Below are 24,984 nucleotides of genomic sequence, written 5' to 3' on the forward strand. Positions count from 1 at the left end.
GACAATTTCTCCGTCCAAAAATTAAACCATAACTAGTTAAAGAATTTTTCAAATAAGTATTGAATTTCCGAATATACTAACAAAAGAAATTCACACTTGCCTCATTATCTTTTTGCCCATATTATTTCTCACCAGTTGACTTCAATCACCTATATACGCCACCCACTGCACTCGCAAAGTCGCAATTGTATCCAATTCAAACTCATAAACCCCAATTTCACACTTGTAAAACCAGATCATGTGCTAAACATTGATAAATATTAATTATTTAGCGTCTTTTGCTAGCAACTGTTTCAGTTCTTCTTCAATTTCTTTGTCAAAGACTTCATCTTTCTCATCATTATGTGCCTCATTTTCTTGCTCTATTTGGGAGAAATTGTGGGCAGGTAATCTTTTGCAGACAGGTTGACTTTGAGCTGCATAAAGGTGAGTACTTTTCAATTTTTCATCACTTTCTTGGATCTTTTTCACTTGGGTATGATAGATTTGTGGTTTATTTGATCTGGGTATTTCAAATTTATTGCAAAGTTTGAGTCTTTAACATTAAAAGTTGTGTTAGACTTAGATTCTTGATTGTGTTATATTGTGAAAAACCTAGGGTTATGTAACCATTTTGAGTTGCATAAAGGTAAGTACTTTTCAATTTTTCATCACTTTCTTGTAGGGCTGTAAACGAGCCGAGTCGAGCCGAGCTAGACCCAGTTCGAGCTCGGCTCGAACTCGATTCGAACCGGCTCGAGCTCGAATTTCAAATCGAGCTGAGATTTGTGGCTCGAGCTCGACTCGATTAGCATTAGAGCTAGCTCAGCTCGGCTCGATCTAGCTCGAACTAACAAAGAACCGCAAAATTTACTACAAGCCCTTAAAAATGAATTTCTTCATAGACTAAGGGCCATAATTGCCATTTAATTTAACCATATGGCTAAATATGCAAGTATATATAGTTAATTCACTTTGTACATTGTCTTTACCTTCTTTTATATGAGAGATACTCCCTTAGTTTTTGTTTTCCAAGCGATGTGAGATGTAAACCTTCTCGAGCCAGCTCACGAGCCGAGCCAGGCCAAGCTCGAGCTCGACTTGTTTACAAACCGAGCCGAGCCGAGCTGGCTCGTTTACAACCGAGCCAATTTCGAGCCGAGCTTTCTTCAAGCTTTTTTCGAGCGAGCTGCGAGCCACGAGTTTTTTGAACGCCCCTACTTTCTTGAAATTTTTTCACTTGGGTGTGATAGATTTGTGGTTTATTTGATCTGGGTTCTTCAAATTTATTGCAAAGTTTGAGTCTTTGATATGGAAAATTGTGTTAGAAATAGAATCTTGATTATGTTATATTGTGACAAACCTAGGGTTATAGAACAATGAAAGTGTTTGAATGTTTCAAATTGCCTGCTTAAAATTCTGTCTTGATCACAAAAATCTTCTTGTAGATGATATGTTATATGCAATTGAGCATGCTTGATTACATGTTTATAAAAAAGAAACTAAAAGCCCTAATTTGTACGCATTCGTTAAGGAAATTTAGGGAAAAAAATCCCTAATTTCTATGCATTTTGTTTGTTAATTTTATTCCAAATAAATATTATACTGATTTCAATTCTAATTCCAGCTTGGTAGTTTGGAACATCAAAGCAAGAAGCTATGAAGTGCTTTGGGTCATCGAATAATGAAAAACAGGGTGAACAATCAAAAACTCCAACGAAATCTGTTCGGTCATCAAGTTCACTATTCACAGATTCTGATAATCGACGTTCTATCGCCTCGGACCATAGCATAAATTCACCTGGTAGCACAAATTTTCCGAGTTTTTCACAAAAACCGAGTAATCTTAGAGTTTTCACGTTTTCTGAACTCAAGGCGGCTACAAAGAACTTTAGCCGGTCAGCAATGATCGGTGAGGGTGGGTTTGGGTGTGTCTACACGGGTCTCATTAAGAACCCTAAAGATCCTAATAAACGGTTAGAAGTGGCTGTTAAACAGTTGGGCCGAACAGGATTACAGGTAACCTTTGTTTTCTTATGTTTGACTTTTGATCTTTTGACTTTTCGAATGTCAACTGTAATAATTTAATTTAAAATTGGCTTCGATTTTCTGGTTGTTGATAAAATTCTGTTCCCATTACGTTGAATTATAAATCAACATTATTTTGGAACTAAAGATGAAATGACATGTGAGTAGACTCTGAATTTGGAAGTAGCGGTTTTGACTTATTAAGTCAAAAGTGGATTCTTTATGTGTTTGATAGCAGAGTCTACCGGGAATGATAATCAAATCCCTTTTTTTCATTCCCAAACACCCTCTATCATTCCCTAAGCCATCAATCCAAACACCCTTAGCCTACAATTTTCTACTCTATATGAGAAACAAGACCATTTAAAATTTTTGAGTTCAAACCGATTTCCTATGCAGTTATTATCGGTGATATATCGGTTATTGGTCCCCATGTACAATATCGGTGTCAACTGTCGGTCCGAATATTGGTACCGATATTATCAGCGATATTGACCGATATATCACCGATTTTCCCGATATCAGTACCCTTCTTCTTAGTTCTACCATTCGCCTTTCTTCTTATTGCTGCTATTAGTGTTTTAAGTCTTAATTGTTAATTGTCAGTGTTAAGTGTTAGTGTTTTGTAAGTTGCAAAAGGTTAATTTGTTAATGGAGGAGAGTATACTGAATTGTTAGTGTTTATATATATAAATTCTACATGATATTAAAATTAGCGATATCCCACTGCGCCGATAACCTATATCTCAAATATCGGTCCTTGACAGATATCCGATTTTTTGCCACATTAACTGCTTAGCCGATTTCTTTTAGAATTTCTTTTGTCTATGAGCTTTCTTGATATTCTTTGTTATATCGCAATAGGGGCACAAAGAGTGGGTAACCGAAGTGGACGTTCTAGGAGTGGTTGAGCACCCGAACCTTGTAAAACTGATCGGTTATTGTGCAGAAGATGATGAAAGAGGAATGCAACGGCTTTTAGTCTATGAATATATGCCTAATGGAAGTGTGGAGGACCATATATGTTCAAGGTCCAGTTCGCCTCTCTCATGGACCATGCGACTCAAAGTGGCTCAAGATGCTGCTCGTGGGTTGACGTATTTACACGAGGATTTGTTTTTTCAGGTATTTTAACGTTCGGAACGCTTTCAGAATCCGTGTTTAGTAATGTGTATGTTTTACAAGAATTATTAGTAACATTGATTTTTTTTTTTTTTTTGTAGATTATATTTAGAGATTTCAAGTCGTCTAACATTCTGCTAGATGAGAATTGGAACGCTAAGCTTTCCGATTTCGGAATGGCTCGGTTAGGTCCACAAGAAGGACTCACTCATGTCTCTACCGCGGTATGTTACTTCTTATTGAATTTAGCCATTTAGTAGAAGTAGCAAGTTAAACGCATGGGTTGGGTAACGGTCCGTTCGGGTTGGCCAAACTCGGTTGAACCGATCTTCAGAATTGCAACTTTCGTGAGTTACCAATTTGCTCATTGTCATCATTAAATTAAGGGTTTGAATGTCTGACACGACTCGAAAACACGACACGAACCTAACACGAAATTCGCGGGTTTGAGTTTAGACTCAATGGGTTCGGGTCAGTTTCAAGTTGAACCTGCGAACCGTTTAACCCATTTATATTATATTATATTTTTTTTACAATATGTTTTATGTCATAAATTAAATTGGGTGTGTATTTTATGCCATAATTATAACTTAAAAAGAGAAATTGACGTAAGATTTTATAATTTTAATGTAATTCTATTATATACATTGTATTTTTTTTTTCAGTAAATTTTAATACATTAGTATGCGGAAAAAAACCTAAAAAATATAAAAAATCGGGTTGAACAGGTCGTGTTCGGGTCAACCCGTGAATATTCGGGTCGTATCCGGGTTCATATGTATGACACGTTTTTCGAGTTCGGGCTTGGGCTCGGGTTGAACTAGCCAACCCGCGAACACAACCCGTTTGGCACCCCTTACATTAAAGGATTGACACTTATTCACAAGATCCCTTTATATCTGTAGCAAAGGGCATTTTAGTCATTTCACTATGCATCCCGATACACGAAAGTTTCTAAATTCCCATTAACATAATGTTATCAGGTAGTAGGAACCATGGGATACGCAGCTCCAGAATACATCCAGACCGGTCATCTTACATCCAAGAGTGACGTATGGAGCTTCGGAGTCTTTCTGTATGAACTTATAACGGGTAGGCGTCCACTGGATAAAAACCGACCCAAGAACGAGCAGAAGCTTCTAGAATGGGTGAAACCCTACCTAGACTCCAAAAGGTTCCGGATAATCATCGACACAAGACTCGAGGGTAAATACTCGTTAAAATCAGCACAAAAGTTGTCGATTATAGCCAATAGGTGTTTGTCTCGAAACCCGCGAACACGGCCCAAGATGAGTGAGGTGTTAGAAATGATTAACCAACTCATCGGGGGGCCGTCACAAACAACCAGCCCGGCACCACAGAAGAGTCTGGGCCCCGTTGTTGCTATCGAGCCGAAGAAAGTTTTCGTGGAGCCTCTACAGAGTAAAAAGACGGATGAAGACACAAAAACTAAAGCCGAAAAAGGGTCTCCTAAGGTTGTTCAACGTACCGAATCTGGTTGTTTTTCTTCACGATGTGGTCCGAAGTTGTTGACGTTTTGTTGATTATGAACAGTCCGGGAATCGGTTTTGCAGCGTATGGTAGTAAATGACGTTATTGCCCCTGTCGTCCGGTTTAGAAAGGTGAATCCTAGGTTTTTATTTGTGTTGTGGATATAAGTTAAGTGAAGTTGTGTAGTCTGTGTGCATTATAGGAAGTTAAATGAGTCTATGTATGCTGCATTTTGTATTGTATACATTGATTATGTCATGCAATGTCTGGGCCGGTTCATACTGCAAAACATTGGTCAAACTTGTATGCTGTGGAAATTTTCAAAGGATTGAAAGTTCTAAAAATGTTAAACAATAAATATAACACGTATATTCAAAGGAATGAAAGTCCTAAAAATATTAAACATTAAATATAACACTTTTACATAACTAACTATAGCGGAGGGTTATCTTGAAATATTGCGAGAACCGTAAGAACGAATGAAAAAACCAACCAAAACCAATTTTTTTAATACAAACCTCATTTTAATTAAGATACAATATCAAAAAAAAAAAAAAAAAAAAATTACAACATCAAATAATTAAGAAAATCACTCATTTTAGATTTTTTTACACATGTGTAAATATAACAGATTTACACATGTGTAAATGGCAAACTTACACATGTGTAAATTTTCTTTATTTACGAATTCATGTAAATTTAAACGTGTAAATTAAATTTCTAACATTGTATTCGAATAATAATGATAAGTGTAGAAAAAAATTTTGAATTTGAATTGTTTTTGACCAAGTTCTTACGGTTTTTTCATTTGTTCTCACGATTCTCACAATATTTAGCGTTCTCATTTAAACCTTTCCCACTAACTACATATTCCTAAAACAAGAAAAAGCATGTTGAATGATGGTTTGATATACACAGCTGGTTACAAATTTTAAACCGCACCGTAAGACTCAACCTTGAACTAAACTGTAAAGCCAAATCGGCTGACTTGCTTCGATTTATACAATCCGGGTGGTATCAACAGTTTATGAACATACAACCTATGTGGTAATGTAGATCAACCATTAATAAATTAATTTTATTGAAGGATACACAAATTTATAGAATTATTACATACATACATAACATGGAGGTATATTTATAGCATAGGTAGAAAAATTTAATTGAAAATAAGACTAAGCGGTATGGGGGCCGGCTGAGGCCCGGCGCCGGTCCCCCACACCGCCCCCCTCCCTTCCGTTCCGTCGTCCCCGGCTCCCCACAGACGATTGTGACGGGCCACCTTCTCCTCTCTTCTCTCACAATAACCTATACATACATACATACATACATACATACATACATACATACATACATACATACATACATACATACATATATATACATAAAGGGGCTCATCCCCCACCCCCTAGGTCCATCCCCTTAAAGCCTTTCCTACGTGGCGCTGACGTGACGGCCTATCCCTTGGGGATGAGGCTCTCCATAAGGAGTTGATAATTTGAGGGTCAAATAAAGTGCCTCACCACGCGGAAATCACGAGCGGAATATGGTGGAATGGTGACAAAAAGGACACCAAGAAATAATGACCAAACTACCAATAAATTTTAAATTTAGTAGGTTTGTTTTAAATGTAAAAAATAGTAAACAGCTTTTTTTAAAACTTAATAAATTGATAAAATAATTTGTGATACTTAAAGTTTTTTTTTAAGAAAAAGAAATTACTTGTAAATATAATCAAAGTTATCATATAGAAAATAATCTTAAGAGAAATATTTAAAAAACAACCTTAACATCAACCTTAATAGTTATGATATAGCCATTGCGCTTTTTGTGATATGACATATATATCCTTTTAAATATTCAATATACAGTGAGCAAACAAGAGTACAATACTAATCTAGGGTGGAGATACAATAGGAAGCTTATTTGGCTAGAAAGGTTAGAAAGTGATCTTGACCATCCATTAAGTTAATCAAGGGCTATGATTAAATCAGGGAAATTGAAAGGAAGAAAAGAGGCGCGTGAGTTTGTTCAAGGGCATTCTAGTCAATCCAAGTCAATAGTTTCTCTCTCCTCCAATTCCCCCCCCCCCCATTTTTTAAACGTTAATAACTCTTTCATACGACATTATTTTTTTTTATAAAAATTGCACCAAAAAAACGAGCGTTTTTTTATCTTTAAAACGAGTATACTATTGTTATATTTAAAAAAAAAATTAAAACACAGTTGCGTAAAACACAATAGAAAAACCACCAGTTACGTAAAACGCAATGAAAAAAAAACCTAAAAAATGACATTTTTCTAAAACGCAATGCACCAAAAACACAAACAAAATGACTTATTTGTAAAACGCAATGGTCAGAAAACACAAAGAAATGTCTTATTTGTAAAATGCAATGGCCAGAAAACACATAAAAAAGTGTTTTACCTAAAACGCAATGCACAAAAAACACATAAAAAGGTGTTTTACCTAAAACGCAATGGCCAGAAAACACAAAGAAATGTTTTATTTGTAAAATGCAATGCTAGAAAACACTTAAAAATGTCTGTTTTCTAAAACGCAATGACCTAAAAAACAAAAGAAAGTGTTCTCTGTAAAACGCAATGGACTGAAAACACCTAAAAATGTGTTTTACCTAAAACGCAATGACTAAAAACACTTCAAAATGTGTTTTACCTAAAACACAATGACTAAAGATACTTAAAAATGTGTTTTTTCTAAAACGCAATAGCCAGAAAACACATAAAACTCTCTTATTTCTAAAACGCAATGGACACATAAAACTGTTTGTGAATTGTCTGTAAACTGTCTGAATTGTCTACGAATTACTGTATTCGAAATGAGCCAATTTCTGGAAAATTAATTTTTCTGATGCGTTTTTAGCTCAACCCCAGCCAGGGGCTCTGCCCCTTGGACCCCGCCAGGGGCTGCCACCCCTGGGACCTCGCTACCAGGGGCTGCCGCCCCCGGACCCCCGCCAAGATTGTAAAACGCAACGACTAAATAAAAACCCAGATCGTGAAAATGAAATTAAAGAATTTCTTACATGGATCGAAAGCCGGTTTCTTCATCAATTGACGAAATTTGAATGATAGAAACACTTATCAGTGATTGAATCGAACAAATCGAGTGATTATCTTCAAAATCACCAGAAAAAACGAGATTTTGAATGAAATTAAACTGGGTTTTCTTCGAAAAAAAGCTGAAGAACACGTTGATCGGGTTTTGAATCATTGATTGGTGATGAAAATCGCACTATAATGTAGTGATTATTGAGATAGAAAGTGAAGAAATGGTTGAAGATGGTGGGTTTTGAAAATGGTGGGTTTTGAAGTTACTGGGTTTTGAAAAAGGAAGAAGAAGGATTTGGATTGACTAAAATACCCTTTTTCTTTATTTTAAATGTTGTCACATGTCATAATTCTATGGCTTCTTATCCTTTCTAGCCGAAATTAACTTCATATTTGATCTTTTCCCTACTAATCTAAGTTATAATAAAAATTTTCAGTTAATGTCACATAACATTCTATCCTTCAACTCATAAATAATTTTTTATTTAAAAATATTTATTTATCCGTATTATTATTATTATTTATTATAAATTCTCACAATTGTTTTTAGTATTATATATATATATTCTTTGTCTAATTTTAATTTTAATATTATTATTATTATTATATATTAATTAATTTTTACCCAATAAAATTGGTCAAACTTTCTAATAACAAAGTTAATAGTAATTGTATTTTATAATATACCACCCCTGCACAAATTTTGTAAACAAAAAAGGATTGAATTTTTCACGCAGAAATTTTAAATAATATTATAATTTATGAAACAATTATTAGACACAACAATACACGTATTCAACTGTGTGATAAGATTATAATTATAATATTATTATATTCATGAACAGTATTACACATTTTTATAAGATTATAGTTATATTTACTCAACTTATGTGATAAAATTCATGAATTATGAATGTATGATAAAATTCATGAATTATGAATGTATAATAATATTACATTTCGTAACCGTGTGATAAGGATTATATAGAAGTTTATGATTTACATTTTTTTTCCAATTTTCAACCCATGTAACATACGGGTTTGTAACACCTATAAATTAAAATAATAGTCAATCTAGTTTTTTTATATTTAATCTGTATAATACACGGGTTTATAAGCTAGAAAAATAATAAAGTTATGAAAAAAAAAAACATAACCTTACAAATAAACTTTAAATACCGACGTGTATATTAATCAACATTTTTTAAGTCAAGGTAGGTGCAACATTAATTACGCCTTTATTTCTGTTTACTATTATGTATGAAAAAAATCGTAACAGATCCCTTATTTTTGTATAAAGTTACAGATTTAAAACTTAAAATATACAAAAGTACACTTTTAAATTCTTTCTATTGACTACAAACATCAATTTCGGTACTTAGTCTTGAAAGAATTTAAATTCAAATAAGTTTATACCAAGATACCCTTTATATCTCCTAGTAGTTAACATATATTATTGTAATATTAATTTGAAAATGTTGTTAGGCTTGAGGGTGTGATATAAAGTCCTTAGAGGCTATATTACGCCACTCAGCGTCACGTCATCTCCACGTCACATATGGGGCCTTAAAGCCTCTTTCCTTTAACTTGCGGAGTGTGGTTTAACTACCCATTTTACACCATAGCACCCCCATTTTGACCAATCACTCCTCGATCAAAGCAATTCACCTCCGTTAACGTGCTGTAGAGACATTAACGGCGCCCCCCTTTAAATCGTGCGGTATGGATGGTGGCGCCCCGGGGGCGACGTCGATGATGTGGTGAGATGGCGTCATATCACACCCACCGGCCTTTAACACTAAAATTACGAATAGACAAACAATCAACAAGATTTGATAATTTCATTTCTAGAATTTGTAATACTATTTACGTTGTTTGAGAAGAAGCCCATTTGTTTTCTTTAAACATACTACGCTCTAGTATTTAGATAATATTCAGATTATATTCTTGCATTTATTTTATTAATTAGGGATTTAATGTTAGGGTTTCCATTCAATATTTTATTAATTATGGATTTAATGTTAGGGTTTCTATTCAAGCACATTTGGATGCTAGGTTGTAACTTTTTACATTAGTGTTATAAATTAAAGGTAAAAGGGGTAATATTATTATATGAAGATTTTATTACTAAGGGTGGACGGTAACATTGTGGTAAACACATGCGGGGAGGGGTTTTACCGATCGGTGATGAAGTGCTGGGTGTTGGATCGGTGAGCGGGGAAAGCTTCAGCGGTGACTACTCACCGATGCGGGAAGAGAAGGGATAGAGGAGAGAGAGGGGGTTAATAGTGAGTCCCACCCTTTTTCAACCAATCACAATTCTTTTTTTAAACTCTTTACCACTCTCCATGTGTTTAAACCATTGCCAGTGATTGATTGCAAAATGGGAAGTTGAATGGGGACTTGACATGACATGATATTATTTACTAGAGAATAACTCAAACACCCTAAGTGATTGAGCGACTCTCTCCACCCTAAATCAATTTTTTTACTTGACATCGTCTCGCTAAAACTTGAAATCAACCGAGCTTAAACGAATTCAAGTCCAAAAATAAGTTTTTTAGTAAACGAGTCCGAGCCGTAAGTCCCGTAACCCCGATTTGCAAACCTAAATTAGCCTATTATTTGTATAGCTTTTATCTAATATATGTATATATGTGTGTGTATTGATTACTATTATATATCAAATTCTGATAAAAACAACGAAGTAATATTTATTATATTATATATAAAACTTTAGTTGTAAATATAAATAAAAAAAACTAACAATACATACAAGTTAATTAATAAATAATAAACGATTAACGATAAACTCATACTTGAGCTTGAGAAAAGAGCTTTTAAAATAACCTCAGCTCGGCTTAGTGTACTCATTTACACTAAAAGCGCATATAAACACTTATACACATTACTTAGACATATTTTAGTATATGTATACTCGTATATATATGTAGCTGGTAATTAATTACCAAATTAATAAGATTTTAGTGTATATATACTCGTATACACATATTACATATACATGTACCTGGTAATTAATTACTACAAGTGGAGTTTGGCTACAAAGTCCATTTTTCCTATAAAGTGTACAAAGTCATAAAATACCACAATTTCAGTTATAAAACAAACTCAAAACCCACAAATAACATAGTGAAGATCACTAAAACACAATATTCAAACCCTAATAGTCCATAAAAACTTCAAACACTCCATCGTAGAACTATGACTACAAAACACAGCATGATAAGTAACATAAAACACACTAATGTTAGTTATTCGATAATTAAAGCCTTATAATCTAAAACACAACACAAAACCCACAAATATGACGTTTTAGTAAACTCCACTTTGTTATTTGTGGTTTTTAGTATACTTTTTATATTTTGTAGGAAAAATGTACTTTGTAGGCTTGTAGTTGTAGCCAACTCCTACCCTACCAAAGTAATAAAATATATTTAAAAAAATGTTTGAATAGACGGCGTCAATGATGGGGGATTGTAATGTAACGGCGAGCAACTGTATATATACCTCCACCACCATTCTCCCCCAAAAACGTTTTCTTCTTCCTTCCTTCCTTCCTTCTTTCATCATATTTATCTCCTTCATTCTCTACTTTCTCTCTCTATACGTATACATATACGCTTATATCTATCTATATCGGTTGGTGAATTGCATTTAGATTCCACTTCATTCACATACAACAACGAAGCTGATTGATTGATTGCCTGCCTGCCTGCCTGACATGGTAAATAAATTAAACCTGTACTTATTTTTATTTTTATTTTATTTTTTCCATAATAGTTAAATAATTGTACTGAATCACTATCATTATTGTTTCCGATCGTTTTCATTTCTGGTGATCTGTTTGCATCTGAAATTCAATTTAAGATTACCAAATTCATTCGTTTTTGGTTTACTTAATGATTAAGTTTTCTATAACTTTTAGTTCTTCTCAGTTTTAGGTATTCATTGTTGCGTGTGTGTGTGTGTGTATGGTTTTTTTTTTTTTTTTTTTTTTTTTTTTTTTTTTTTTTTTGAGATATTGAATTAGTGAAAAATTGCTCTAGGTTTTGGATTAGTGTTATGTGGACGTAAAATTGCAAAAAATTTGTTTATGAAGTTGATGATTTTGCAGGTAATTGATCCTTGTAGTTGTTAAAATAAGTTTGAACTTTAGGATAAGTATTTGTATGATTATTTATGCCCTTTTGAATTGAGTTGATTGGCAAAGGTGCCCTTTTCACATGAGAAAAATGGAATTAAAATTTTTTTTTTTTTTTTTTTTTTTTTTTTGTGTATCAGATTGGTACCTGATATTTGTACTTTAGAACATAGAGGAAAATCGTATCAGAATCGCCCTTTACGTAAAATATTTACGGTTGGTTCAAGAGATTGTTGGAGGATTCGGTCATTAAACCTCAACGTTGTAGGGTTTAGTTAATGCAGGTAGTATAGAATGATATAGATATGAGTTAGTTTAATAGGTGGTGATCACATAATATTTTATGCTATTCGTAATCATCATAGGCAGTGGCGTGTATTGCTTTTTGATGCGTATAGTTGCGAATACCAGATGTGGATATATGTATGTTTTTCAGTTAATTGAATATCGTCGTTTTGAGTGTTTCGACTTAGTTGGAAATAAAGGCCGATCTAAAGACAATTGATACATTCATACGTTAACCGTTAGATGTTAAAATTGCTTCTAATTTGCTATAGATTTAACCTTGTTTTTTTTCCTTTTTCTAATTTTGTACTATGAGCGTTAAATTAGGAATAAATATGTTTACAAGAACCATTTTTCATGATTTTTTTATTGCTTGTTTTATAATGTCATTTTTAGCCATGATAATATGTTAATTCGTTCGTTTTTTTTTATTCCGGAACCAGTTTTGATATTCAAGAAGAGTTCTTTATCGTTTATTTGAACAAGAATTTCAAGGAGAGTTCTTTATTCGGGGTTGAAAATCTGATCCTGTTTTGACTTTAGTGCGCGAATATGTGCGAACCAGATTCAGATGTCGTTAAGTGGGGTCTTGATCTCCTTACCGTGGATCCAATGTTTAGTTCCGCATATTACGGTGATAGCAATCAACATGAAATGAACATAAGTCACGAACAGTATAATAACGGAGGTACTTATCAAGTAAATGAATTTAACAACGTGAAAAATGACGAAATGCTAGCTCATTCTCTTCAACAAGAACTATTGGATCTCTCAATTTCCGATGAAAATGAATCATCTGATATATCCCATCAAGTGGATCATTTACAAACGTCCGCTGATACTCAAGAGTGGTACGGTGGTCCGACATCAGATAATTATTATTATGGTAAGTTGTTCTTTAATCTCTAGTCACCAAGTTACGTATCTTTTACGATTATACGTATGATATTAGTTGGTAAAGTATAACCATTGTGATTTTCAGGTGATGAATCTAGGTTACAAGAAGCAGATGAAATGGGCCCATCGAGTACATGTTCGAGTCCTGGAAACCGTTCTTATGATGGAGATGAATATTCGTATAATCTTGAAATAACAGATGAATCTGAGCTTGATGGAGAAGTAGGCAAGAGATTACATGAAATTGTCCCTGTTCCTGTAAGTGAAAAATAAAAAATCTATTGATTTTTTTTTTTTTTTTTGTGTATTTATGTTTTCCATAGCATCTAGCGATAAGTAAAAAATTATAGCATTACAAATTTACAACATTTGTGTCATGCAAGTGCGCGCGCACATGCACATAAACATCTCTTGTATAAAGTAGAAAGAAGGTAAATTAAAGAGTTAATTACTCGGATGGTCCCTGTGGTTTCATGTTTTTTCACGTTTAGTCCCCACCTTTTGAAAATAGCAGGTATGCTCCCTATGGTTTGTCATTTTGTTACTCAGATAGTCCCTAAGTAGATGTCACTTAGTTTGGAAATAGCAGGTATGCTCCCTATGGTTTGTCATTTTGTTATACATGTTATTTTCAAAAGGTGGGGACTAAACGTGAAAAAACGTGAAATCACAGGGACCATCCGGGCAATTAACTCTAAATTAAATTAATTAACATGACCAAAGTAATTATACAAGTACTCAATATATTGAGTAAAATGCCTATTTCGTCCCTAAGGTTTGGCCAGTTTCGCGACTTTCGTCCAAAGGTTTGTTTTTCCTCATTTGGATCCAAAAGGTTTGAAATCTTGTCATTTTCATCGGGCTCGTTAACTCCATCCATTTTTCTCTGTTAAGTCAACGGTATTTTAATTCCGTCTTTTTCACTTTATTTACAAGCATTTAGCATAATGTGAAAAAGACCGAATTGCTCTTTAAGTTAACAAAAAAGACGGAAATACCCCTGACTTAAAGGAGAAAAATGGATGGAGTTAACGAGCCCGATGAAAAAATGGCAAGATTTCAATCCAGATGCGGAAAAACAAACCTTTGGACGAAAGTCGCAAAACTGGCCAAACCTCAGGGACGAAATAGGCATTTTACTCCAATATGTTTTATCAAAATACTTGCTGACTGAACTCTGTTTGGATTGCATGTCCTACAAGAACGTCTGAAAATTCTGAGAAAAACTGAACTAGAAATAACTCCGATTTTGGAATCGTATCTAGGTTAAATATGGAAGATGAGTTATATAATGCTTCAAGAATTGTTTGTTTTATATTTCTATCTTTATGCATACACATAAATTATATTCTTTTAAGAATGTATTGCTTGTAACCTATGATCGTGCCAAATTATATACTCGTAGAATGTCTTAGTTTATGATTCTTTTAATATCCATCTTTTGTGCACTTATCTACGCCTCACTTTTGTTGACGCTTTCATGTAGATTCTCGCTTGTAATAAAGTATCCCGATACACCTGCATGAAGAATATTTTTTAATATGTAAAATTTACTTTAATAATGGCTTATGTTATGTTGATACAGCATATCCCCAAAGTTAATGGAGACATACCTTCAGTCGACGAAGCTACTTCTGATCACCAAAGGCTGCTGGACAGGTTTCACATCTCTTATGCTCATACCGTTTGTTTTTTTGTGATATTGTATCATTATATACATGCAAAATTATATATATTAATATGTGATATTGTATCATTATATACATGCATAATTGTGTATTTTTTTTTTATGTTAGACGTGTTTGCTTTCAGGTTGCAGGTGTATAACCTGATTGAATCTAAAGTTCAAGGCGATGGTAACTGTCAGGTCAGTTATATTTACAAAAATAGATTATTCTGTTACAATTTGTAACTGCTTTTTAGATCCTTATCTAGTCACTATAAAGTTCACGAGTCATTTTTCTTTCTCCAGTTTCGCGCTCTCTCAGACCAGTTTTACCGTTCACCGGAGCATCATAAATTTGTGAGACGACAAGTGGTTAATCAGGTAATCCTTACTTTGCGTTGTATCTTATTTTATTTGTTTGATATGGATTTGTGTGTTCTCATAAATAATAATATTACTTATATGGCATATATCAGCTCAAATCACATCCAGAAATGTATGAAGGATATGTTCCCATGGCATACAGTGACTACTTAAAAAGGATTTCCAAGTATGTCATTAACTTCTTTTATCTGTATTTTTTGTTTTATTTTTAAATTTATTTTCATCAGATTTATTTTTATTATAGGAGTGGAGAGTGGGGAGATCATGTTACCTTACAAGCTGCTGCAGATTCTGTAAGTTGACCATCTCTTTGACTTAATTATTGATTAAATTTTAAAAAAATAAACTTCTTTTAACATTTTTTTTAATCATTTCTTGGCAGTATGGGGTTAAAATTTTTGTTCTCACCTCGTTTAAAGATACATGTTCGATTGAGATTCTTCCGAAAGTGCAGAAATCAAAACGGGGTACTGTTTGGATCTTTATCTTTATAAATAGTATATTTTTATATTTATCGTTGATATATATTTGTGTAAAATGCCATTTTCGTTTCTAAGGTTTGGTCAGTTTTGCGACTTTCGTCCAAATGTTTGTTTTTCCGCATTTGGATCCAAAAGGTTTAAAATCTTGCCATTTTCATCCTGCTTGTTAACTCCATCCATTCTTCTTCGTTAATTCAGGGGTATTTTCGTCTTTTTTGTTAACTTAATATGCAATTTGCTTTTTTTCACTTTATGTGCATTAGTGAAAAAGACCGAATGACCCTTTAAGTTAACAAAAAAGACAGAAATACCCTTGACTTAACAGAGAAAATTGGATGGAGTTAACGAGCCGGATGAAAATGACAAGATTTCAAACCTTTTGGATCCAGATGCGGAAAAACAAACCTTTGGATGTAAGTCACAAAACTGGCCAAACCTCAGGGACGAAAATGGCATTTTACTCTATATATTTTCATAACTAGCATTTTCTTTATATGTGCTAATAGTTATACATCTTCTACAGTTATTTTCTTGAGCTTTTGGGCTGAGGTGCACTATAACTCGATTTATCCCGAGGGAGGTATGCTTCACAATCAACTTATTTATTTCAAACCGATCGTACAATTTATAACAATTTCATTTTATGTGTTTTCAAGTTGACCGATGTTTTTGTGTGTATTTCAACAGAGTTGCCGCCACCCGAATACAGAAAAAAGAAACGATGGTGGAATTTTAAGCATAGGCATCAAGCGTACCTTGATTGATCGATTGGTTTTCAGTTTCATGAATTAACTTATTTACTTTGAATTTATAAAATTTATAGCAAAGAATTGTCATCATGTACAGCAGTGTTTATTGGTTCTTTAAATTGATTATGCTGGTTTTTAAATGTTTTATTTAAAATCAGCATTGTTATGACATTATGATAGTTATTATTATTAATAAAGCTTATTTAATTTCTAGCTATATCTTAGTCAAAGATTCCCTGTTAAATTAAGGTATATCTTGGGTTTAACCGTTGACCAAACCGAACAGGTTCGTGGGTCGGTTGGTCCAGCCGACTAGTTTTATGGTTTGGCGTCATAGGTTACTCTTGTAAAACTAGCTAACTTGGAACTAGTAACATTAGCAAACTTAGAGCGAGTTCAAATGCCCCAATGTCACCAACCGCCAATGCTTGTCGCTAGTCGTACGACCACCATCACTGTTGCCGCCACCAACACCACAACCTACCGGTCACTGTCGACCTCATTGTCGTCTAACCACCACTATCTCTACCCGCCGTTGACACGCGTTGCCTTAGTGTGTGAACCTGTTTTGATACTCTTTACTTTCTATAACTACATGTTTTTTTACCCAAAACCAGTTGATCTTTTTAAAATTATCTGCTTTGTTATTTTTATGAAACTTGTGGTTACACCTGTGGTTTGGGGCGAGGGGCAGACAGATTTTTAAAAAACTTAAATGAAAACCTAGACACAATGGTAAATATAACGCTAATGACGGGAATTTGGTTGGTATAAGTTTTGTTTATTACGGTATCCATACGTTACCGACACTCGGTATAGCAACCACAAGAGAAAACCCAAAAAATAAAGTCGCCCGAAAGGATTTGAACACGTGTTTTAAGTCTAATGAAAATGATAAAAACGAATTCGATAACGCGTTGTGCTTGTACCGGGGGTGTAGATCCGATGGAAAGTACGTAAAGGTCGGTTTTGACAACTTGTACATTAGTATTTAAAAAAATTAACGTTGAAACAATGGTAACAAATTGATTAAATAAAAATAATTATTGAAGTTTAGAGCCCTATAACATCTCTATTAAAGTTTAAGGGTAAAACATAAACTGATAAAAGAAAAAAAAAACGTGATTAAAGTGTAGCCGTGTAGGGGTGAAGTGTAAATAGTTAAAGTGAAAGGATGCAAGTAGAACTGTAAACGAACCTAACGTTTAGCAAACTGTTCGTGAACCGTTCGGCGGAAAGTTCGTTTATGTTCGTGAACGTTCGGTAATGTGTTCATTTATGTTCTCTCATTTATATTCATTTGTGTTCGTTCATTTAAAGGTTTTTTATGTTCTATTTATATTTTATTGGCTTTAGTTTTTAAAATTTGAAACCACAATTAGTTATATTATACACCTCCGCCAATATCCCCCCATTTGATCATTTCAATTCAGTTTGTGTTAAAGTTTGACAAACCTCTTAGGTTTTGTACTAATCATGTAAAGTATCAATTTATTTTTGGTGGATTATTCGTAACATTTCTAATAAAAAATGCAGGTTGTATTTTTAAATAAAGATATAATGTTCGTTTGCGTTCTTCTATGTTTGGTAAGCGTTCATAAACATGTTCATTTCCATAATGTTTGGTAAATTTTTGTTCGATTCGTTTACAACCCTAGATGCAAGTGTACAAGTTAAATAAAAAGAAGTTATTATATAAAAAAAAAGTTATTGTAGTACCTATTTGACGGGCGGTACAACAACCACATGTTTTTTTAATAATATTTTCATTTTCAACATATACAAAGAACATGGCAGGGAATAGTATCTCTCTGCCATTGGTTCAAATGGGCGGCCGCTCTCCTCTATTGGACCAACCATTTTATTATTTTATACATGGGGAGACTATTTGCACACTTGGTGTGTACATAGTCAGCCCAAAAAGGGTTTTTTGTCCTATATGCACACCCTGCAGTGTCGAGTTGTGGCTAAAGCGCGGCGTGTTGATCCGGTCAACCAGACAAAAGACTGACGGGTGTCTGACGGGTCTGTTGACCGGACCAAAACGCCGAGCTTTGGCCGCGTTTTGGTCCGGTCAACCAGACACCCGGTCAGTCTTTTGTCTGGTTGACAAGACCAAAACACGGCCAAAGCTCGGTGTTTTGATCCGGTCAACAGACCCGTCAGTTTTTTGTCTGGTTGACCAGACCAAAACGTCGCGCTTTGGCCACAGCTCGACACTGCAGGGTGTGCATATAGGACAAAAAAACCCTTTTTGGTATGCATATAGGCATTTGGGTGTGCAAATAGGTACACCCTACATACATACTTTAAAATTACGATTTTGCCCTGGAATAGTGTTTCTCTGCCATTGGTTCAATTGGGCAGCGAGCAATACCCATTGGACCAACCAATTTATTATTTTATATTCACTTTAAAATTACGTTTTTGCCCCCAGTTAAAAAATACGGTTTTGCCTCAACTTCAAAATACATTTACTCTTTTGCCCCCAGCTAAAAAAATACGATTTCGCCCTAGGTAAAAAAATTACGCTTTTACCCTCAGCTAAAGTTACGTTTTCGCCCCATTTCAAAATAAACTTTTGTTTTTCCCCTGCTCAAAATTATGATTTTACACCAGTTTATTATTTTATACCTACTTTATAATTACGATTTTGCCCACGGTTTAAAATTACGTATTTGCCCCCAGTTCAAAATAAATCTATGCTTTTGCCCCCAGCTAAAATTTACGAACTTCCACTCGGTTCAAAATTACGATAGCACCCTCAATTCAAAATTACGTTTTTGCCCCAGTGCAAAATAAAAATATGGTTTTCCCCTAGCTAAAAATTAGGATTTTACCCTCAGGAAACAATTTTGATTCTCCTGCAAGTAAAAATAAAAATATGACTTCGCCTCCAACTAAAAATTGTGTCAAAGAGCTGCCTAAAACTCTTTTTACTTTTTCTTTCTAGCAAAACTATTGTACTGTATTTTTAATTGATTTAGAATTTTTCAGTCATAACCCCGCACCCGGGCGGGGCATCACCTAGTTTATAACATGGATGTGAGGTGTAAATAGTGAGATTTAATAGCAACCTAGATCAATTAGTTGCAATTCGTTAATTTGAGGGTATTTAACGTTAATGGAACGGCAACTGATCGGTTACTTGAATAGACTAAAGGCTCCTTCACACCATGGCTGCACTTTCGTTTTTTTTTTTCTACATTAGTTGCACTATCTTCGGTTCAAACGGTTCCTACGCATGCTCCATCTCCCGTTCAGACCTACAAGTTATTAGATTACTCCGTGTGAAGGAGGGTAGTCCTCAAAGGATGCTCCGCCACGTACGATGGGTGTGAGGATGGGCCTAAAGGGGATGTACCTAAATATATATGTGTGTATAAAGAAGAGAGAGGACTGGCAAGAATGTCGAGGGGAGGACGCTGAAGAAGTCGACGAGGCCAGGAGGTGGTGTTCCGGGGCGGCGCCGCTCCTCGACAGGGCTTGGACGTCCCCCATACCGAGTGGTCTTATGCCAAACCTATTTACAATAACAAACTTGGCTCTTCTAGTATTGGTAAAAACTATAAACTAAAGGTAAAGACGATTTACAAAGTTCTTTCATAAGCATTTCAGAAACGTTCACTGTCTCATCAAAGTAAATAACCAAAGCATGAAACAAGGGAGAATTAGTCTTGTAAAACAAAAGCATAAAGTTTACATAAATTACAAAAGTTCAAGATAAAGAGTGTCATGCTTTAAAGCTAGTTATATAAATCATCATCATCAGCCGCACCAGCAGAAGCAGCAAAAGGGTCTGAGCCACCGGCACCAGCCGCCGCACCGCTAGTCTCAGAGAACCTAAACTCCGACCCGAAACCTCTAGACTGCTGCAGAGTCTGAGCAAATGCCTGGTACTTACGAATGTCAGCATCACTAACACTCCTTCGTGCAAACTTCATCGATTCTTCAAAATGCGCCGCCTTGATCTCCGGCACCTCATCCTCCACGTCCTCCTCCATCGCCTCCGGGTTCTCACTCCTCCGTTTCTCCCTCTCAATATCCTGGAAAGAAAAAACACATCCCACAATTACCAATCTACCCTCTACTAGGGGTGAGCAGTAAACCGCCAAAATTTAGGGTTCGGTTTCGGATTTTATAAAAACCCGAAAAACCGAACCGAATAACCCAAAAATCATTTTGTTAATGTTTTTTTTAATATTGATATATCTTAAGTAATTTGTTTTAAAAACCGAAATAACCGTTGCTAAAACCGAAATAACCAAACAGGAAACCCTAAACTGAATGGTTTTAAAAAACTGAAACTTCGGTTTCGGTTTTGGGTTTGCCAAAAAACCGAACCGTGCACGCCCCTACCCTCTACCGTATTTAGTCTTTACGTACCTTCTCAATGTTCTCACGGATAGCGTATTTAACTGCACGCTGGCAGATTTCGGTGATGTCAGCCCCACTGAATCCCTGAGTGTACTTAGCAAGTGCGTGAAGATCAACTTCTTTCGCAACGGGTGACTTCCTTAAAGCAGATTTAAAGATCGAGTAACGTGATTCCTCGTCAGGGAGAGGAATGTAAATTAACTGATCAAGACGACCGGGCCTCAAAAGAGCTGGATCGATGATGTCAGGACGGTTAGTTGCACCGATAATGAAAACCGTCTTTTTAGCTGACATCCCGTCCATTTCAGTCAAAAGTTGATTCAACACCCTATCAGCTGCACCTCCCGCATCTCCTTGACTACTTCCTCTCTGTAAGCAAAACAATAAAGTCAACAAAATGTAAATTTTGTGAAAACTAAATTGTTTTGAATGGATTCGCTATATTATTATGAATAAAATTATGATACAGACCTGGGTAGCAATGGAGTCGAGCTCATCGAAAAACAGAACACAAGGGGCGGACCCACGGGCCTTATCAAAGATCTCACGAACATTAGCTTCACTTTCACCGAACCACATGGTTAGCAATTCTGGACCCTTGATGCTGATGAAGTTAGCTTGGCATTCATTGGCTATAGCCTTGGCTAGAAGCGTTTTACCACACCCGGGTGGCCCGTAAAACAGAACTCCTTTAGATGGTGACATACCGAATTTCTCGAATTTTTCAGGGTGTTCAACCGGATATTGCACAGTCTGCAAGACAGATAATAGATTTTAGATCACCAATCGGTAATAAAAATAAAAATAAAATATCAAACAAATAAATAAGAATACCTCTTGGAGCTCTCGTTTAACGTTTTCGAGCCCACCGATATCTTCCCAGCTAACGTTAGGAACTTCGACAACCGTTTCACGAAGAGCAGACGGGTTACTCGTACCAAGAGCAGTTTGAAAGTGCTCATTCGTAACCGCCATTGAGTTAAGAATCTCAGCGTCAATCGACTCGTCTTCCAAATCAATCACATCCATCTTCTCACGAATACACTGAAGAGCTGACTCCGTACACAACGCCGCCAAGTCAGCACCGACATACCCATGCGTCTCTTTCGAAATCTTTTCCAAGTCGACGTCTTCCGCCAACTTCATGTTCTTGGTATGAATGCGGAGCACCTCGAGACGACCGACTTCATCAGGAACACCGATATCGATTTCGCGGTCAAACCGGCCAAATCGCCTCAACGCAGGGTCAATGCTGTTGGGACGGTTGGTTGCGCCCATAACGATAACGTGAGCACGTGATTTTAACCCGTCCATTAGAGTCAAAAGCTGCGAGACGATTCTTCGTTCAACTTCTCCGTTTGTTTTATCTCTTTTCGGAGCGATGGAATCGATTTCGTCGATGAAGATAATCGACGGAGCGTTCTTCTCGGCTTCCTCAAACGCTTTTCGGAGGTTACTCTCACTTTCTCCAGCCATCTTCGACATGATTTCGGGCCCGTTTATACAGAAAAAGAACGCACCGGTTTCGTTTGCGACAGCCCGGGCTATCAAAGTCTTACCGGATCCAGGAGGCCCATAAAGAAGGATTCCTTTCGGTGGTTTGACACCGATTGACTTGAAAAGCTGCGGGTGTCTTAACGGCAACTCCACGAGCTCACGGATTTGCGCCATCTGTTTGCGGACCCCACCGACATCATCATAACCGATTTCGTCCAATCGATCTTCGTCCTCCCTTCTGATAGGCTCACCTTCACAGAAGATCTCGGTATCCGGTGCAACCACACAGTATTCTGCAGGATCCGTTTCAATAACTTTGAATTCAACCGCTCGCATTCCTCCCCTAACGAGGAAAAAGTCGCCTTTCCTCACGGGCCGGTATGCTTCCAAAAAGTACGCTGAAAAAAAAAATGCAAACGGATCATTATTATTATCATTGTCATTATTATTATAATTATAATTGTACATAAACATGATAAGTTCATCTGCAAAATGCTTTTTTTTTTAAATTGAACTTACGTTTTAGATACACATCGAAGAGATTGCCAGTAACGCCTTCGATCGTATCGTCAACTGGAAGGATATGCACCCGTTTGCCGTACTTGACATCGGGGCATTGGTGGACGGAGACCACATCACCGAGCCTGACACGTAGGTTAGCCCTGACAACCTTGTTCATTCTGATTTTTGGCTCTTCACAAGTGTCATCAGCAAGAGCAATGCAAATAGTGTCTTTACGCTTCTTTCCCTGTAGATAGAAAAAATACATTAAAATTCTGATATTTGTAAATAAAGAAATATGTTTAAGGTGAATCAAAAAGCAAGCCACTAGCTACATCTATTAACATAAGTCTAAGAAACTTGCTGTTTATCCTTTTCATGATTTTTAACGATTAGCATTCAGTCCTGATCAATAAAATAATTAGGCTTTTATTATACACAAAACTACAAACTGTAGTTGATAGTCTGATACTGAAGCTTGTTATGTAACTGATATTCTGATATTGAAGTCTGTTATTGACCATTGACAATAACATGTTCAGATTAGCCCTTCAAAACAAAATAAAATATGATTTTTCGTCACCTCGACATCTCCCTTTATTAGCTAATCGATTTTACAGATTTAATCAAGAAAAATAAACTTATACTATCATGTCCGCTCATGATTATTTCCGTCAATCTACATTCTAAAATGCTAGTATCAATAGTAACATATATCAAAGGAGTAAGCTTCTTACAAATTCGGCATCCCACATTATTACAATCATATAAAACTCTCATACCATCAGACAGACACATCTTATCCTATGCATATAGGTATCAATTATGTTTTCTAAACAAATTGGAGTGTCAACTGTCAAGAACAATCCTTTACATTGTTATAACTATACACGAAAGCGTAACAGAAAAAAAATATTGATCTCCAAACTAAGGCCAATCTAAATTCACCAAAAACAATAATCCAAAGAAAATTTTCCAACTTCACAATAACAATAATTGTTTAAACAATGAACCTGACTCATCTTATCTTACTTGTAACAATGATGTTTTCTAAACAAATAAGAGTGTCAAGAACAATCTTTTTCATCGTAAAAACTACAGGCGAAAGCGATTCTATCTAGCAAAAAGAATAATTAATCTCCAAACTATAATTTATAACACCAATCCAATAAGATTCATCCAAGTGTTTTATGTTTAAACAATACACCTATACCTAAATCAACAAGTAAACCACATAAACAGGTTCCCAGATCCAAAACCCTAAATTTATTCAACAATCAACAAAACCTAACCCAATAATAACCAAATCAATACTCTAAAAACAACAAAACATCAGATCAACAATCAATAATCAACAAACAAGAAACAACAAACAAGAAACTACCTTAATCAGAATAGTATCTCCTCTAAAAAGCTGAAGCTTTTCCATGGTCTCAGGATGCAACGCAACAACAGAGTTATCATCATTAACAGCTTCATCAACAACCAGCCTGTTAGCAGCCTTCTTCCGTTCAAGAATCGCCGTACTGAAGTCGCGCTTTGTGCCCTTACTGCAAACAATATACACATTCAAAGGTTAGAACTTGAAATCGAGATCAACGAAGATGAAATAACAATTGAAAGATGATGATAATCGATTGAAGTGTGACTTACGAGTCCGATGATTCCGCTTGATTGCTCATGTTGATTGATTCGTGAATTGAGATCGAAGAATTGGGTGAATTTGGGGATTTGTGAGGGTTTGGGTAAGGGGGTTGTGTGTATAAATAGTGAAAGTACAGGAAACCTTTCTTGTTACCAAAGATATCCTTATTTTCACATTTATTTTTTTTAGTTAAATGTGATTTTAGTCCCTAAGGTTTGAGTTATTTTGACAATTTAGTTCAAAAGTTTGAAACGTTGTCATTTTAGTCTAAATAATTTCAAACGTTGCCGTTTTTGTCTACTGGATTAACTTCATCCATTTTTTATGTTAATAAGAAAGACAATTTGATCATTTTATATGGCCGAAATGTCCTTCTAGTTAACATAATTACACATAGAATGACCGAATTGTTCTTCTTGTTAGCAGAAAAAATAGATGAAGTTAACCCAATAGACTAAAATGCCAACGTTTCAAACCTTTTGACTAAACTGTCAAAATATCTGAATCATAGAGACTAAAATGGCATTTAACTCTTATTTTTTTGAGCTTAAATATATATATTTATTTTATATTATTTTATTTTATTGTTAAAGATATACACAATTAATGAAAACTTGCTCTAATTTTAGGCTTTTGTTTCCTAACTA

At 35.2% G+C, this 24,984-nt stretch overlaps 3 protein-coding genes across 5 annotated transcripts; 2 read left to right on the plus strand and 1 right to left on the minus strand.

Moving 5' to 3' along the window:
• Positions 1-120: 120 nt before the first annotated feature.
• Positions 121-4,909, plus strand: LOC110881531 (serine/threonine-protein kinase PCRK1). Its single transcript, XM_022129758.2, has 5 exons — positions 121-426; positions 1,607-1,998; positions 2,872-3,132; positions 3,231-3,353; positions 4,113-4,909. The coding sequence occupies exons 2-5, from the start codon at positions 1,639-1,641 to the stop codon at positions 4,671-4,673; spliced, it is 1,305 nt and encodes a 434-aa protein (XP_021985450.1). The 5' UTR covers positions 121-426; positions 1,607-1,638; the 3' UTR covers positions 4,674-4,909.
• Positions 4,910-11,175: 6,266 nt separating this feature from the next.
• LOC110881542 (OVARIAN TUMOR DOMAIN-containing deubiquitinating enzyme 12) lies at positions 11,176-16,534 on the plus strand. Of its 3 annotated transcripts, none has more exons than XM_022129767.2 (11): positions 11,176-11,437; positions 12,583-13,025; positions 13,122-13,294; positions 14,622-14,695; positions 14,849-14,903; positions 15,009-15,083; positions 15,179-15,252; positions 15,331-15,379; positions 15,469-15,553; positions 16,092-16,148; positions 16,256-16,534. In XM_022129767.2, the coding sequence occupies exons 2-11, from the start codon at positions 12,692-12,694 to the stop codon at positions 16,330-16,332; spliced, it is 1,053 nt and encodes a 350-aa protein (XP_021985459.1). In that variant the 5' UTR covers positions 11,176-11,437; positions 12,583-12,691; the 3' UTR covers positions 16,333-16,534. The 3 variants fall into 3 exon arrangements, with proteins under 3 accessions (XP_021985459.1, XP_035831573.1, XP_021985463.1); XM_035975680.1 differs by lacking the exon at positions 11,176-11,437 and adding an exon at positions 11,561-11,654; XM_022129771.2 differs by lacking the exon at positions 11,176-11,437 and adding an exon at positions 11,689-11,827.
• Positions 16,535-19,897: 3,363 nt separating this feature from the next.
• Positions 19,898-24,496, minus strand: LOC110881556 (cell division control protein 48 homolog D). Its single transcript, XM_022129780.2, has 7 exons — positions 24,346-24,496; positions 24,077-24,242; positions 22,711-22,939; positions 21,529-22,589; positions 21,166-21,447; positions 20,704-21,063; positions 19,898-20,363 (listed from the first exon to the last, which is right to left on the minus strand). The coding sequence occupies exons 1-7, from the start codon at positions 24,372-24,374 to the stop codon at positions 20,064-20,066; spliced, it is 2,427 nt and encodes an 808-aa protein (XP_021985472.1). The 5' UTR covers positions 24,375-24,496; the 3' UTR covers positions 19,898-20,063.
• Positions 24,497-24,984: the final 488 nt, after the last annotated feature.

The sequence above is a fragment of the Helianthus annuus genome, chromosome 1 (assembly GCF_002127325.2).
Source record: "Helianthus annuus cultivar XRQ/B chromosome 1, HanXRQr2.0-SUNRISE, whole genome shotgun sequence".
In the NCBI taxonomy this organism is placed as follows: domain Eukaryota; kingdom Viridiplantae; phylum Streptophyta; class Magnoliopsida; order Asterales; family Asteraceae; genus Helianthus; species Helianthus annuus.